General features: G+C 42.1%; 1 protein-coding gene across 6 annotated transcripts; it reads right to left on the bottom strand.

Moving 5' to 3' along the window:
• Positions 1-2,247: 2,247 nt before the first annotated feature.
• Positions 2,248-17,188, bottom strand: Tmco5a (transmembrane and coiled-coil domains 5A). 6 transcript variants are annotated; one of them, XM_037205101.1, is made up of 13 exons: positions 17,093-17,188; positions 16,544-16,587; positions 15,464-15,613; positions 14,935-15,058; positions 13,259-13,309; positions 12,480-12,551; positions 11,889-11,929; positions 9,054-9,110; positions 8,563-8,656; positions 8,104-8,168; positions 7,069-7,126; positions 4,403-4,443; positions 2,248-2,624 (listed from the first exon to the last, which is right to left on the bottom strand). In XM_037205101.1, the coding sequence occupies exons 2-13, from the start codon at positions 16,576-16,578 to the stop codon at positions 2,426-2,428; spliced, it is 987 nt and encodes a 328-aa protein (XP_037060996.1). In that variant the 5' UTR covers positions 16,579-16,587; positions 17,093-17,188; the 3' UTR covers positions 2,248-2,425. The 6 variants fall into 6 exon arrangements, with proteins under 6 accessions (XP_037060996.1, XP_037060998.1, XP_037060997.1 ...); XM_037205103.1 differs by having other exon boundaries at positions 2,248-2,582; XM_037205102.1 differs by having other exon boundaries at positions 17,097-17,185.
• Positions 17,189-17,437: the final 249 nt, after the last annotated feature.

Below are 17,437 nucleotides of genomic sequence, written 5' to 3'. Positions count from 1 at the left end.
GTTATGCCTCTCTTGTCTTGTATCTCTTCCTCTTTTATATTCATTTTTCCTCCTCCAGACAGGAGAGGCATAAACTCAGGATTTGGAATAGTAACTATTTGGGAATTTAGGTATGTAGAGATCCTGCCTCAACAGCAGCTTAAGAACTAAATTTATGTCGGACTACAGAAATAAGTGGTTTAAACCACCTTTTATTAAATTTTCTCCAGGGGTCGGCATTTTTGAGGAGTGTGGAAAGTGACTGCAGGAAAGGTGTGCTCCTCTGAGCCTCGCTTAGGTGATTTTACGAACCCTTTATGTTCCCAGGGCCTAAGAGGAAAGATTCCTGACTACAGGAAAAGGGGGTAACCTCTAGAGAACAGGCTGGCTCTAGTCACCAGAAGTTTCCTGATAGACCAAAGTTAGAATCTATCTTAATTCTGAAAACTTGACCTTGGTGCTAATGATTTAAACAGAGGGAGAGGTGTGCCTTGAGCACAGTGCTGAGACCTGAGCATGTGGCTTCCTGGGCTGTGCTTGGCACAGAGGGACACTCATCTGCCTCTGCAGAGCACACAGTGCTTGGGATCTTGGGCAGCTCTAAGGTTTCCAGGACAGGCCTGTCTTTCTCTCCTTGGCTCATGTGTCAATAGTATCTCTTTCTATTATCCAGTGTGTCTTCATGTGTTTAATAGGTGATCCCTGCTCCTTGTGTAGCTAACTTTTCTACAGTGACATCATGTGGTCTCAAAAAGCAATAGCAGTGGGCTGAGCCAGCTCCTGTTCATTCCTGGCCAGTAGTGAACTTCAGAGTTGTCAGGGGTTCAAACAGAGTGGGAAGGAGGGAGTCTGAATGACCCTGTCGTAAGGCACTCAGGTGCTTTGGCAGTTTTGAAAAAAGAAGGACTGTGGCCATGTGTCAACGACACGGAGCCTCAAAAGTGGTTTATACTAGTTGTGTGTGGTTGAGAGTCCTTGTTTATTGCAGCTCTAAAGACCTGATTAATGACACGATCCTTATCCTGATCTGTCTGTGGGAATTTTCTGTATCAGTCTACGATCTTGAGGATTTAGGAAGTTTGCTTGTGGGAAGACAGATGCAGCGCCAGCTTTAGGTTTGTTGAATTGCTAGGGCTGAATGATTAAGGGAATGTCTGCCTTTGCTTGTCAAGCATTCCTCTCCCCATTTCTGGAAACACAGGCTCTTTTCCTGTGGGAAACACACTGTGGACAATGTAGCTGGGCTGGTCCCCTTAACAATTTCTCACACACAGGCACTGATGGAGGGCAGTGGAGGAAATCTAACGCCCTGCTCTATTAATTTCCTATTTCCCTCAGTCGGGGTCTCATGGACTCTGAAGCCCACTCTTTAGGCTCAGCTGCCTGGCCAGAGAGCTCCCTGGATTCATCTCTCTCTCTTCTTCAGCATTGGGCTTTCAGGCACAGGCTTTTTTTTTTTTTTTTTTTTTTTAACATGGGGACCAGGGATTTGAACTCAGGTCCTCATTCTTCCACAGCAAAAGGCTCTTACCCATTGAGCCAATTCCCAGTTCCTCCTGTTTACCTCTCCTATTCCTTAACAAGGAATTGGACAGCTGCTTCAGGCTTGACCAGTCAGAGAGTCTGTCCTGCTGGCCACAGTGATCGTGGACGGGAGGTAAACTATCTACTTCAGGGTGGGCAGCCTGTGTTCTCTGGGCTTGGCAACTAGAGCTATGGGCAAAGGTGATTTCATGCTGCTGAGGTTGCTAACGGGGCAGTACAGAATTTAGGGTGCTGACAGTCATGAACTAAAAGGGGAAGAACCAAAGAGGAAATGAAACCTGACGACATTTTGAGGCTTCTTCCAGCCTTGCCTCGTATATTATAATTTCTTATTTTCAGAGATTTTGGTTGTTGTTGATTGTTGTTTTTATTTGTTACTGTTATTATTATTTTAGAGAGAGGACCTTCCTATATTGCCTCTGCTGGTCTGGAACTCATGGTCTTCATGCCTTAGTCTTCCGAGTATCTGATGTGTGGCACTCTAGTCAAGTCTGTTGACGGGGACACACACTAGGTTAGTCGACACTGAGAGTCTAATGTAAATTCAACTGTAGGTAGTGGGGGAGGGGGCTCTTCTGCATTGCAGGGATACCAGTCATTAGAATTCAGAGATCCACGGAACTCACGGGTCAGTGCTATCTTTCCAAGTATCTATAGAATTCTGAAATTAGCCGGGTTTGTTCACCACGGTGTACCGTTCGTTTTATCCATTCATCCAGAGACTCACTGACAGAGTTCTTTACTGGGCAAGGTTAATCTTGGAAAAGTGACATGGAGACAAATGGGCACCATGGTCCCAATCTCGAGGGAAAAACCGAGGCATACCTCTACCCTCCACGGGTTTGGCCACCTCCCATCGATGTCCCTCTTGCCTTCTGCTGACGACAGACACGGCTTGGGGTCAGTGGGGTAACATGTCTTCGGTCTCAAGTGTGAGAGATGGGAAGAGGAAGCATCGCAGCTTCCATAAGACGTCCCTGCTCAGAATCTTGGGCAGCGCGTTGATGAGGAGGTCGGGATTTATAAAGCTTAAATGGAAGATCAGGTACCCCAGCAATCTGATGAAAAATAGTGTGGTAAAAAAGAGGGAGCGGAAAATCCTGAAAGAGAACCCCCAGAAACTGTTAATCAGGAGTTGCAAAACCTGGAACAGAATAGAAACTCAGACCTGAGCACTTCTCACGGCTTTGTATTCCTCTGTCAGCCCTTAATTTACTCCCATTGCTTAATCAGTTACTCCTTCCATGCATCTATTGTATTTTTGTTGTGCCATTTCTCATCATGAAACTTCATTTTGTTCCCTTAGTTTTGATTTTTTTCCAATTATTTTCCAAAGTAGTTAGTTGCATCTAAGTGTGTACTTCTTCTGTGGGCCCACATCTCTTCCAACATAATTTTATCAGATGCTTAAGATTTTGCCAGTCAAACAGTTATAAAACAAGAACTCATTTGGCCTCAATTCACATTTCCATGATGAACATTGAAAGTGAACATTGGTCATAGGCTAGTTGGTCTTATGTGTTTCCTTCCTCTTGCCCATGGTAGTTTGTGCTTGTTGACTGACAGGAACTCTTTATGTATTGTGGATGTAGATCCCTTTCCATTGTGTGTAATTTTCTAAACTCGTCCACTTTTATAACGTTTCCTGGTTCTCAGGTATCAGAGAAAAAAGGGTCTTAATTTTAATAGGATCTTGTTTGTCAACCTTTCATTTGATTAGTGATGTGCTTAAGTCAAGTGTGATGATATATGTTTGGAAGCCCAGCACTTGGGAGGTGAGGCAGGAGGGAGACCAGCACAGCGATTTCCTGTCTCAAAAAGCTAAACAACAAAAGTCTAGAAAGATACTCCCATTTTTCTATTTAAAGTACATGCAGGTTTGTAAATATCTGCAAATTCATTATTAGTTTTGCCCTCCATGCATGCACTGGAGTGTGGACAGGAATTAACAGGCTACTTCTAAAGAATTAACCATGGCAGTGAATCCTGCTGGACTCTGTTGTTATGATTTAGAGGAGCAGCCTTGGGGTTCTGGGAGCATTCTGCTCATTGTCTCAGGAATGTCTTAGCTAGGGGTATGGGAACATGCAATACTTCATGTATATGATATAAAAAGGTGTTCTCCTTAACCAAATTTCCCAGACAATTGGAGTTGACTTTAAAGCACCGACAATTTTAACTGTCCTGGTGGAACTCTTTCCAAACCATACTTCGTGCCACTTTGAATATATGTTTCTTTATGCCTTCTTAAGCGGATCATATGGAACATAATCTGACCTTTTCTTGCACGTGAGGGCCTTACTGAATACTAACTGTTACTTGCTGTCAAATGTTCCCCTCAGGACTCATATGTGCTCAGGTGTTCAATTTGGCATCCTGTTCATTTAAAAAGTTTAAAATTTCTATTGTGTGCTGAATACTATTAGGGATTTCTTTCCACAAATGTTTTGTTTGTTATGTCTGCTGTTAGATGGTTGTACACTTTCTTCTAGGGGTTCTGTCCCCCTACTTCTTGTCTACCAGTAACTGTATGCAACAAGTTACTTCAAACCATATAAGGGAGTAAGGGAGCTAATGTGGGAGCTGCCACATCTTGAGAATGAAGACTTCACTTCTTCATCACTACTAAGTTGCTGACTTCTGACACTGCAGAGCTGAGTCTAGCAGTTGCCTTTGGATCAGAAGTCACGTCACTAGAACTGAGTTACAGAGCTGGTGACACCAGTCTGCTGGTGTGTGTGTGTGTGTGTGTGTGTGTGTGTGTGTGTGTGTGTGAGTGTGTGTGTGTGTGTATCAAGTTCTCCTTGTTTAGATTTTGCTCTTTGCCAGGATGGCTCCTTAGCTTTGCAGGAAGTTTACTGGAAGAGGTCTTGCTTACCTTTTACTGAACCTTGATGCCTTTTTGGTGATGGAATCATCCTGGAAGAAACACCAATAGTAAATAAGCACTTTCTGAAAGTTGCCAGGTAACATTAGTGAATCATCAGTTGAATATTATATTGACATAAATCTTAAAAATTCTTGATATCAGGACATGTAATTTTCAAAGATGAAAGTTTCTTTGTAAAGATTTATTTTATTTCATTTTAAACTTATGTGGGTCTGTGTGTGAATATGTGTATGTAGGTTTGGGTGCCCACGTGTGGTGATACTTTATTTGTGCTGAAATGTGATATTTTATTTGTATGTTAATAAATATAGTTTGCCTGGAGATCAGAGGTCAGTGAGCCATAAACAGAAGTCAGGCAGTGGTAGCCCACACCCTTAATCCAATCACATGGCAGGCAGAGTCTCTGTGTGGTCAGGACACAGCCAAGCATGGTGACATGAGCCTTTTAATCCCAATACCAACCATAGAGACATGGAGATCTATATAGACAGGCAGTGATGAGGAAGTCATGTGGCTGGGCTTAGAGCCAATGACAAAGCAGAACAGGAAGGCAATAAAAACACAGGTTAGATGGGAATAAGCTCTCTCTGGGGAATCCATGGTGGTGAGGTGGTAAGATAAGGCTAGTCATGGCTCTTGGCTAGTTCTCTGATCTCTTTGGCTATTACCTCTGTATTTGGCTCTGTGTTTCTTATTTAATAAACTGTTTAGAAATTCATCTACACCCATGGATGCCAAAAGAGGGTGTCAGATCCCTAGAGCTGGAGTTCCAGGTGATTGTGATCTGAATGACTTGGGTGCTGAGAACTGAACTTGAGTCCTCTGCAAGAGCAGAAAACACTCTTAATGCTGAGCCAAGTTTTTTTTCAGCCTTGGTTTTTACACACATACATGACTGATAAAGTAAAGTAGAGAAAGATAATTATAAATGAGGTAATAATATAACTGGTAAGTGACCTACAAACTGAGCCCTCAGAGTCCACATTCCTAGCTCTTTAAATTTCTCATTTACCTTCTACTTAGCCAAGGGGAATTTATAGTTCATGGGAATCATACAGACATGCCCTAAGATAGAAGTTTCAAAAGGACTAAAGTAATCTCAAAAGGAGGCTTTCTGGATTTATTTCTCTTCTTTTCTTTCTTTTTGGTTTTTTTCTTTTCTCCTTCCTTCCTTCCTTCCTTCCTTCCTTCCTTCCTTCCTTCCTTCCTTCCTTCCTTCCTTCCTTCCTTTTTTGTTCGTTTTTTGAGACAGGGTTTCTCTGCCCTAACTGTCTTGGAATTCCCTCTGTAGACCAGGCTGGCCTCAAACTCACAGAAACCCCCCTGCTTCTGCCTCCTGAGCGCTGGCATTAATAGTGTGCACCACCACTTGTCCAGCTGGATTTCTTTGATACTTCTCTTCCAAAATATTTTCTCAGCTATTTTATCACCTTTATAAAGTCCTTTTTGAAATCAAGAGTAAGAGGAGTTTTGCTCACATTTTGAAGCCAATAGAACTGGAGTCAGATACTGGGAATGGGTTCTGTAGCCCGAGGGGACTAGAGTGCCATGGTAGGTGCTCAGCTGCTCAGGCAGCCTTTCCTGAATGAAGACACTTGAACATCACTGGCCAGTGGACCCTCCTGGGATTATAACGGGCTTTGAGAAAACAAATATATTTTTCTCTGATTGTTACTAAGAAGAAATCCATCGATGGGCCTCTGAGATTGTATAGGACATGTGAGCATGGTCCAACAGAAGCAAATGTCTGGTGGATCCCAGGACCATAGTGAACATCTGGTAGTTTCTCTTATGGAAAGAGATGGTCTTTTGTTTCTGAGATTAAAAACAAAGCAAAACAAAACAAAACAAAATGGCACTGAGATGGCTCAGTGGCTAAGAGCACCAGCTGCTCTTCCAGAGGTCCGGAGTTCAATTCTCAGCACCCACATGGGGACTCACAATCTATAGTGGGATCTGATGCCTTCTTGTGGCACGCAGATAGAGAACTCATATACATAAAATAAATGAATCTTAAAACAAACAAACAAAAACCTATTTATCTTGACTGCATGAAAACTCTGGTGATTGTCAACCCCGGCCTGAAGTCCAGTGTGACACAGTGTGCCTGTTGGTGTGAGACAACAAGAACACTGAAAGGTCTGGTACCCTCCTTCCAAAAAAGTCTGTGACTTCAGACCTTTGCCTGTGAACTGGTGACTTCATGATGCTAACTATGGGCAGACATTGAAATGTGACATTAAGAAGTATGACATTCTGTTTTTTAACTTAACAGAACAACTTCAGCTACATGGTGTCAGATACCTGGTGCCCTGTGATGTGAAAGATTCAAGATTGTGTTGGGAGGAACAGAAAAGCATTTTGGATTATAGGAGAGAAAGGGCATTGCTACATCTGCCTCTTATACAGCATACCCTCCGTTAATGCCCTTTCCAGCTGTCATTTGGAATTCTTAGGTTAGTTTTGAGAATCTGTGTTTTGTATGTGTAAAAGTGGGACAGACAATTGCTCCTTTGCATCTTGGTTGGGGGTGAGTAAAGTTGGAAATGTTTGCAAAGTCCAGTGAGAAAACTGGACGTCTACTTGGTGACTCTCAGTTCCTGGAAATTCCCTCTGTAGGTGAAGGCACTGAGCGAAAGGAGTGGATTTCTTACCTTATTATTTAGGCTGTTACTCTTTTCTCTCTCAGAATCCATGCTTAAGACTTTTGATCTAGGAGGAGAAGGAACCACAAAAGAGATTGGACAAAGCATCCAAATATTCATAACACATAGGATGGTTATTTAAAAGATGCTTTATCCAAGAGCATAGCTGTTACCTATAGCTGTTTAAATAAATCTAAAGGGAAAGCCAGCTCCTTTGCTACATTTTTCATCTTCCAAGTACTCAGAAGTCAGCCACCGGTAGACAGTGGCTTCCTACTGGGTGGCGCAGGAAGTTCTACTAGACAACTCTCTTCCAGAACATCAGCTTAACAGTGAAGTTCTAATCTAATTCCCAACAAGCATCTAGAAAGACCTGAGAGTGTCCTTCAGGATCAAGGACCTCCATGGCCTAGGACCTGGCTTCTGTGCTGCCATTTGTAAATGGCTGACTCAGAGGATTATACAGTCTTGACTTCTTGTTTTGAGCCAGAGACCCTCCAGAAATTTAATAAACAGAAATGCATATTTATTAAGACTAGCTCACAAAGGGTGAAATGATGGAGGCAAGGCTCATTGTTTTGATTCTGTACTATTTACACCTGAGAAGGAGAGCAAGCGTCTTGCCATTTCTAGTTTTTAGTGTTCATAGTTCAATAGAGTTCATTCACAGTTCTCAGTTTCAGAACACATATTGTCAGTATCTCCAGGAGTACATTTCATGCCTATATCATAATTGGAATTTTACACATTTAGGAGTAAGAATGATGATGATTTTAAATTCATCCTGTGAACAGTGAGGAATACCCCACCTACCAAGGATTTCAGATACCAGCACTTTTTAAAATGCATGCTTATGCAATTAATCTTAACCCAAATGATAATGTGGCAGTGTGATAAAGTTATGAAGGTGTGTTTTTATAGTCTTCTAAGACTGTGATTCTAACAAGATAACAAAAGAAGGGGCTCATTCTGTTTCAGAGGTGACCTGGGAAGAGTTGGGCCTGATTCAGCTGAGAACCAGGATGTCCCTGGGTTAATGCTCACACTTCTCTCTCAAGGAATCCAGTCTCCAGCTCTTCTTCTATCCTCTTCAATGCTTCCTGGTACTTCTTTAAAGAGAATTGAAGGGAGCCACAGTTACTATTTGGGCACTTTATGATTTTTCTAAACATGCAAGCCCTTTTCACTAGACTATACAAAGAGTGCTTGGCATTCCCATGGGCACATCCTCTCAACCCACCACCTTTTCTCCCCTTTCTTCTCAGTGGTGGATAGGTTCCCAAGAGTAACTGGGGTTAGACAAAGAGACATTCTTGTTATTAATTTAAGAACACAGACACTGAGATAGCATATCAGCAGTTACCAAGAACCAAGGAAAAATAGGGTGATATGTGCCAGAAACTGATGACCATACAGGCTCTCCTTAGTACCATATTGAGATAATATTTTCCTAGGTAGTATTCCTTGGGCAGCTTGGCTACATTATACCCTGGGAAGCTGTACCTTTATGCAGATAGCTTGATCTTCGCAGAGCTGAGACACAAACACATAGTCTTCCATTATCTGGAAACCAAAGTGGAGTCTTCCATCTTCTCCGCTTATTGCCATAAGAGGAGAAGTACATAGGTCCACTCCTGTTTCTAGACCCACAATGTAAACCTTTGCTGTATGTATAAATTCATTTCGTCTTGAGGGTCAAATAAATCATATTTTATAGTCCAAATGGAAATTATTTGGGGGAAATTTGGAAAAGGAACAGGTACTAATATGTGTTAGACACAGATGTTGGGATGAGTTCTGTAAAAATGTTTAACTGAAGAAAATCTAGAGGATTGGGTTTATTCCCCCCCCCTTTTTTTTAAACCCACTATTTAGACCCATGATGGTCCTGAGTCTGGAAGCTGATGATACATCAATCTTTTGAATGATACATTAGGTTGCTGGAGGATTATGTTTCCCCTTCTTGGGAAGAACTTTGGAGTCCCTGCTCTTACCTTGGCAAGTTCCTTTTCTTGGTCTGCACAGGAAGATTCCAACTGTTGTAACTTAACCTGTTGAAAGAAAAGGATCAAAAACCTTACCAGATAAAAATGCACAAGGTAGACACATCATCTCAGTGATGCTCTGCTAGCTCTTGATGGGTCAGGCTACAGTTGATGGGGGCCTTATGGCATCCAGTGCTTTGCAGCTGAACAGACTTCTCATTGAGACTTTGTCTTTTACTTTTGCCTTTGGATTCTACAGTTTTTAAGCTACTTGAGTCAAAACTTACAAGTCCTGAAGAATTTGGCTTTCCCTTTTCTCCCCTGCACCCCCACCCCACCTTTTTTTTTTTTTTTTGAGACAGCATTTCTCTATGTAGAGCTGGCTGTCCTGAAACTTGCTATGTAGTTATTTTGGTCCAGGACTTTTGCTCAGTATTTTATCCCTCACTATATTCTTTCTTCCCTGTTTTATCTCCTTAACTATTTGGAAAAAACACTATTTTATACTGGCCACTATAGTAAACTAACTAACACACACACACAAACTCACTCTCACTCTCTGTGTGTGGAGAACAAAGATTGGTGAGTCCTTTGCCTCCATGAGGAGCTTTCTTTATAGTTGGGGATATAACAAAAAAATCAATACAATAATGGTCTCTGCAAACAAGGCAATAAAAACAGAATGTGAGCAGTGCTATGTTATAGGTGTGAGAGGGTGATGTGAGGGGAGGCAGGAAAGGCCTCTGTAGTGAGACAATGCTTGAGCTGAGACCTAAATATTAAATATTAGTCTGATAGCTATCTGAAAGAAATACATTTTATGGGGAAGCTATTGCCAAGGCTAAGGTCAGGAAGTAGTGCATACTTGGTGATCGTGAACAGGTAGATGAATATGGCAGGTAGCACAGGTAGGGAGGGCAGATAGGGCCTAGATTGTGGGCCCTTGTAACTTCTAGGAGTGGCCTAGGTTATAGGACCTTGTAGCTTCTAAAAGGAGTTATACAACCCATGGATCAATGGTTCTTAACCCGTGGGCTGTGACCCCTGTGGGGATGTCAAAAGACCCTTTCACAGGGGTCACCTAAACTCATCTGCATATCAGATATTTATATTATGATTCACAATAGTAGCAAAATTACAGTCATAAAACACCAACAAAGTAATTTTATGGTTAAGGTCACCACAACATGACCACAACATGACAAAGCATTAGGAAGGTCGAGAACCATTTCCATAGAGTCTAGAAGGAATTGTCTAGGTTGTATTATAGGTCCCTGGAGCTGGTAGATGAAGTCTGGATCTTTATTCTAATTGCAGTGTGAATTCATGGGAGGGCTTGACATATAAAGGCAAAGGCTTGTTTGTTATTTGAAAGAACAATTTTTTTCCTGGTATAGAAAATGGATGGTTTAAGAGTAAAATAGGAAGCAAGGAGAATAGTTACTGAGATGATTTCAGTCGGCCCTGTTACGGTGACTTTCAGAATCAGGGAGTAACAGGATAACAGATGGAGAGGAGGGGTTGTACTTGGGATGTGTGTTGGAGGCCGAGCAGAATCACCACACTTCTCTACTCAGCTCTATTTTTCTTCTTCCATCTAGATGCCATGATTTGACATCTTCACTCTGTGCAGCTACTTCTCCCTTCAATTAATTACATCAAGGCTAGTCATCCAGATGCTCCAAGAGCTAGTCTTTCAGGCCAATGGTGTGAGTCTTAAGGTTTGGGAGCAGATATGTCCTCCAGTGGCTGGCCTGATTACTACTATGCTGGAAGAAAAGAAGCAAAAGAGATGCTGTGCATCCCACAATAGTCACAGCAGAATGCCAGGGAACAGATGTCTCACAGGGCTAATGAAATGTCTCTCCAGCAAAGGGTGGAAGTAGTTCTCACAAAGGTTGAGATGCTGACAGTCACCATAGCCAGACCCAATGTGTTTTCTATTGGTTATGGCTGGGTTACCTACAGAAAAACTTGTTCTGCAAAAGGATCTCTGGAGAATACTGGTCTCCTGGCTGCTTATATGGCAAGTGTAGTCAGGGTCTTTATAACCCTTTCTGGTCTTATCTCCAACTTCCTCCTGATGCAGCCTCAGACCACCACGTTCTTCTTCTCAGGTGTTCCTACAGGAGTATATACAGTCAAGCAGGTTTGCTTGCTGGCTTTGGACTGCCTATATGTGTGGCCCCCAGTACTAAACTGGCCAGCAGAAGATGGGACATAAATTCAATATCCTTCTATTCTCTGCTTTTATCTTCAGCATCTCCATTTCTTCAGAGGCTTCAGTAGTGTGGGTTTTTAAATGTATAGGGAAGTTGGATTAGGACAAAGATGTGATTCTAGAGAAAAATATCTTGAGAATTTTATCTTCTTTCTCAGTACAAAAAATGTCTCTAATTCTTGCACTTTTGATTAGATAGGTTGTAGTTTGCTTTGGATCCTTAGATCTGGAACATAATTAAAGAAATGCTTCATGTTTATAGTGTGTTTAGAAAATAGAGATCATTAAATAGTTTAGGGACTAAGTGAGCAAATCCTTTTTGGATTGCAATCAATAAATACACCTTACTTGACCTTCAGATGACAATAGACATACAGATCCTAGGTCGGCCTCTATGCGTCACCTCAGCCAGAATTCTAAGTAACAACATGAACATTATTAGATAACTCTGTGGACATTCAGAGAATACAAAGATGAAAAAATATTCCATATACACAATCTCATTTGTTCCTCAAGCTGAGACTGTGAGAGCATGATGAAATAGCCTAATGACACACATCAGATTAAGCGCTAGAGCCAGGGTTTAAATGAGGGACTTCACTCCCTCAAGAATTTGTACTCACATATGCTCTGTTCTTCCAAACAGTAGACAGAATAAAATCTGCTGCAGAGAGAAATTCTGGAGTAAGGACAGAGGAGCGATGCTGGGGACGCTGTGAAGGTGTTGCTCTGATTAATTGATAGATAAAACACTGATTGGCCAGTAGCCAGGGAGGAAGTATAGTGTAGGCAAGATAAGGGGAGAGAATTCTAGGAAGTGGAAGGCTGAGTGAGGAGCTGCCGCCAGCCGCCGCCAGGAGAAGCAACATTAAAGATACTGGTAAGCCATGAGCCACATGGCAAGGTATAGATTTATATAAATGGGTTAATTTAAGACATAAGACATAAGCAAGAAGTCTATCATGGCCATACAGTTTATAAGTAATATAAGTCTCTGTGTGTCTACTTGGGTCCAAGCAGCCAGCCGCAGGCGAGCGCAGCAGGAAAACTTTAGTTACAGAGCAAGACCAAGACCTCAGTGGCTCTGGCTATGTTAAGTCAGATACAGACAAAAGCACCAAGAATTTGCAGTGACTTCAATGACCGTGTCTAGCTTGACAGTCATTTTCCTGGCCATGCAGTTCAAACCCACCCAAGATTGCTTGAGCACTTACCTTTGACTCTTCTGGGGTTATTTCCAGATCACCTTGTTCACATCTGACTATCTTCTGTGATTTCCTTGTAAGCTACAGTTTCAAATAAAAAGCACATTTCAAATACAAACATAAATACTACTGCTGCTGCTACTACTACTACTGCTATTAAAAATAATCAGAGAGAAAAGATATCCTCTGGTGTGTATGGGTTAAGAGTCAGAGCTATATGAAAGCTTCAAGGAGACAGCCTTGAAAGATACTTGGTATTCTGTGGATCCATCTTTGCTCTACCCATGTCTACTTGTCTTGTGACCTAGTTAGGGTCAGCAAGTACTCCTCCCAAGCCCCATTTCAAGATGGACTACATAGAGCTTCAGGATGAGTCAGAAAGGATATCCGTGTTAAGTTTTCTGTAATGTGGAGGGGGGTGCAAGAGGAAATCTTTAGGGATTAAGGGTAGTTGTGTGTGCTATAGTCTCTGTTGAAGGTAAAGTTAACTTCTCATTAAGGTTCTGGTTAAGCACTGTTATGGAGTACCTATTAGATTCTGTTTTCTTGTGATAGAATAGAGAGCTAGTGAGATCATTAAACACCCTATCTACTACTCCTTCCACTCCACACTTACAGAGAATATTCACGGATTTTTGACATGAGCCTTAACCTCAGGAGAGTGGGTCAGAGAGAGGGATCCATGCCAAACTAAGGCCTTTTTGACACCCAAATCTACTTTCCTTATTTTGCCTCTTTGGGAACCATGATGCTGTGGAGGCACTGAGGAACATAGAGTCCCATCCTACCTTTCTCTGAAGTTCTGAGATACTGTGGACCAAAGCCTCGTTCTTCTTCTCCTAGAGAGAGAAAGGACCAGAGTGTAAGTTTGAATCATGGTAATATCATCTTTTTTTTTTTTTTTTTTTTTTTCCGAGACAGGGTTTCGCTTTGTAGCTTTGCGCCTTTTCCTGGACCTCGCTCTGTAGACCAGGCTGGCCTTGAACTCACAAAGATCCACCTTCCTCTGCCTCCCAAATGCTGAGATTAAGGGCTTGTGCCACCACCGCCTGGCAACATCATCTACTCTTATTCAGTTGGTATTCCCATTTCACCAGGCAGTTTTTTCTTACAGAAGTTTGAACTTATTTGTACAATGTAAGTAGATCTTGAAATTAATTCACAGGTGAAACAATCAGCAGCATATGAGGAATATAGATATTTATGCTCCCAGTACTAAATATTACCTGAAAAACCTTATTCTCCCCAATTCCCTCCCGTGCATGGACATACTCTTTGTATGCAAACAAGATTGGCTTAAAGCCTCCTTTCTAGGACTAGGTTTCATGGCACCAGAATGCTCCATGGAAGCTTCCAAATGAGGGAAGCAACCAACAGTCCTATCCATCTGTGCTTCCCATGAATCATAATACCAATCAACATGGCATGATAACCCTAAGGATACAATAGTGGCATTCACACCTTTATGACAACCAACAGCTCTCTAATTGGACGTAAGACCTGCTCAACAAGAGGGAAATCATACCAGGTACTGAAACCTAGCCAACTACCCAGGGCCAGTGAAGTCCTGGATCCTGGAGGAGAACCTACCACTTTACTACACCAGCACAATCATATTTTAAATGTTTCTCTTTATACCCACAGACAAGTATAGTCCTCACCCTTTATCAAGGAAACTTCTCTTTGCAACAGACAAAGAGCATTACAAAAAACCCACAACCGACCAAAATGCAGACTTGGACCTAGTCCCATCTGATATAACTTTAATACAACTCCTGCCCCTAAGGTTCAGGGATCTTGCCAAAGAGGAAGAGGAAAAATTACAATAGCCATAGGAACAGGGAATTTCATGTGAGGTTATGTCTTTTAGAAATGTCAGAAGCTACACCCATAATGTCTCATCCATATATAGATACCTAAACGTGACTTGAAGAAGGATGACACCAATAGATACACTAAGGTCAAAGAGGGCCTCAACCCTACACAATAGTACAGTCAACTAAGAAATACTGGAGAGAAACAGTCTCACTCAGAGAAGAACACACTAATTAGTCATCCAATACCAAATGGTCAGCCCTGAAAAAATACATACAAGTAACAAGATACAGACTGAACAGGTTATATTTATATATTTAGTATTATACACACATGCGTGTAACAACAATTAATGAAAAAAGAGGCAACAAATTTGAAAAAGAGCAGAGTAGAGTACATGAGAGGGTTTGAAGGGAGGAAAGGAAGAGGGAAATGATGTAATTATAATCTCAAAATCATTTAAAAAAGAATGAAAATATGCTAATTACATGCTTATGTTGACTTTATATTGAAATGATATTTCAGCTATGTGGGATTAAAGATCTTATCCAATTAAGATTTACAATGACTGGCTTAGTTGAAGGGGTTGTGCTCTAGGGTGAGGCCAGGATGAAGCCCATGGACTCGCTTTCCCCGGTATCATACTTACGAGTCTGGTTGTTTCTTCCTCCAGCTCCTGCAGAGCCCTTTCTCTCTCCATCACAGCGCAGTTTTCCTTCTCCCAATCCTCATCTTCTGCAGGGTCTCCAGTCTGGGTGATCTCACTTTCCAGCCTGAATGATGCAAGTGTAAACCAGAAGGACCCATGATGGCCAGGTTCAGAAGTGATAAAACTCAGGGCTTGATGACTACATGTGCATCTCAAGTTAGAAACTCTTCTTTCCCAGGTCCATAGACTCAGGTCATTTCCAAGCCATATAAAGAAAGAACTGCCTTATCCCAGGCCAAACACTCTGGTGTTCTTCAGCTCAAGGAAAGATCTGCCTAGTCTTTTAAGTAAAATATTTTTAAGCTTGCTGTGTTTGAATGTCTTAGGGAAAAATACCAGAGTGAAGGATAGTTGTTTGCTACATGAGATAGAGTTCTCTAGAGAAAGTAGGAAAATTGAGGGTTTTTGTCTGTCTTCTCCACCACTCTCCTTTCAGGTTGAGAACTTCCATCATGAAACCTAGACTTACCTCTGGATTTCATTTTCTTTTTCTTGTATTTTGAGAAGAAGCTCCTGGTTGGCTTCATCTATTCTCTGCATATCCCTTTCAAGGTCCATGTTCAAACTGATAATGTTCTTCTTTGATTGGGCCAATCTTAAGATTTCCATTTTTTCTGACCTATAGGCTCAGCCCCCCAAATAAACAAGGGCTGGTTATCTCAAGAGCAAAGATCAGTGGACCAAGTGGGCTTTCTAGAAAATAAGTAATTCATCCGCTGTGCTCTTCCTGGGAGCACGCTTGCTTTTCTATTTTCATTCCTGGATATTCATACATCTGAATCACACCCTACAATGTCTTAGTAATTCTCAACCCAACAGGGGACATCTTGAGATGCATCTCCAGTCTGATTTCAAGAGAAGCTTCACTTCCTTAAATAGCCTTGTACTGGAGAGAACTGTTTCCCATGGCAACCTTTTCCTAAATTGTTCTCCAAACATGCTTATGCAATACACTTTTATTGACTATTTTTGTCTAGGCACCTGCTCCATCACTTCTGAGTTTGTCTGCTTCATTCAGAGACAGAAGTCTCTACCACCATGATAGGGCTTCAGTCTTTCCATCCTTGCTTTCCCTTCCCTTTGATTTCTGATTATAATGTGTGAGATTCTCATATGAGGGCCATTTCAGTGAGTACATACTTATATTTCAGGAATATCATTCAACAGCACAAACATCTGTTTTGAAAAAACTGTGAGTGAAATGATAACTTTAGGAAGAGTACCTACATCAAGGGAGGCTCACACTAAACTTTTTCTAGCATGTAAAATAATCCTTTGGAGTTCTTAACTGGGAATAGGGTAGCATGGCCCCGGGGATTTCGTTTTGAGTGACATGAAGCATGATATTGGAAAATGGAGTCCTATCTTGGAAGGGCTGGCTTGGGTGGTGTATTTACAGTAGTTACCACTTCCTGTAGGAGTGAAGGGCTTGGGAGATGGGTGCAGGGGAGAGGAGGGAGAGGTGACTGGGAAATTAGAGAAGGTATGGCCAGCGACCTGCCTCACACCTGGTGCCTGGATGCCGCCTTTCGTAGTCGCTGTTACTTACTCGTAATCTAGCTCATTTTCCTTCTGTTCTTCCATTGTAGACGCCTGAAATGTTAGCAGAGATACGGTTACCAACTGCAGAAGTGGGTCCAGCAGTCTCCCCAGTAGAAAGTCAGTGAACTGGTTTTCTCCCTTCAGAGCCCCTGAGTTGGATATGACAAAAATCCCAGATTTTTCTGCTCCTCATCTGACTCTGCATCAAGTGAGGGTGCAGAGGCCTCCTGGAAAATTCCATAAGAGGTCTCACAAGCAAACACCTAGAGGTTGTTTGCCATAATAACTGGATTTGGAAACCCAGACAAAGCACTAGGAAGAAACAGAGGTCATCAGTTTTTCTTAAGTCTTCTTTCTTTATGACCTGCTGCTTTCCTAAAGGTCTCAGGGCACAGATGTATGTGTATCACCACCCTGGAAAGTCACGGTTGTTCCCTAGTCCCCGGCCACTGCAAGCTTGATGGGAAGCGTGTCAATATTAATCAGGGATCAGAAAATGAAGTCGAAGGAAACTCCACGGCCCTCTCTGCCCTCTAGCTCCTTCTACAAACTTTACCTCCCTTCTACAGATGTGCTTTGGCTTCCTGATCCTGCCCTAGTCAATTAGCTTCTGAAGACTCTCATCTCTTCCCACTGGAGCCCTCCAATAGAATGTCACAACCTTCCACGGGGTTATGACTCCACAATTGACATAGGAAGGTCAGGGCAGGCGTGTCACAGTGGTGCCGATGACCAAGTCAGAACCTCTTTATGGCTAAGTCTGCCCTAAGCAGGGACAAGCTTCAGGGCATCTTGTTTCTAGGCAGTAAAAAGGGAGAGTCTTCCTCACTATGTCTCTCAGGTAAATAGGGCTTTCTTCCTGCCCAAGTGTCAAGAAGATGGGAAATTTGCTCTTGTGGCC

The sequence above is a fragment of the Peromyscus leucopus genome, chromosome 4 (genome assembly GCF_004664715.2).
Source record: "Peromyscus leucopus breed LL Stock chromosome 4, UCI_PerLeu_2.1, whole genome shotgun sequence".
Classification (NCBI taxonomy): domain Eukaryota; kingdom Metazoa; phylum Chordata; class Mammalia; order Rodentia; family Cricetidae; genus Peromyscus; species Peromyscus leucopus.
This window is presented reverse-complemented; position numbering and strand designations above follow the sequence as displayed.

What these genes read in the sequence shown, in the direction of transcription:
- Tmco5a (XM_037205101.1), bottom strand. Translation starts at nt 16,578, where the DNA reads ATGGAAGAACAGAAGGAAAATGAGCTAGATTACGA. An exon ending in AAGAAAAGGAACTTGCCAAG is followed by an intron (nt 8,657 to 9,053) that starts GTAAGAGCAGGG and finishes TATGGCAATAAG; the next exon opens with CGGAGAAGATGGAAGACTCC. An exon ending in ATCAAGCTATCTGCATAAAG is followed by an intron (nt 8,169 to 8,562) that starts GTACAGCTTCCC and finishes TTCTCTTTAAAG; the next exon opens with AAGTACCAGGAAGCATTGAA.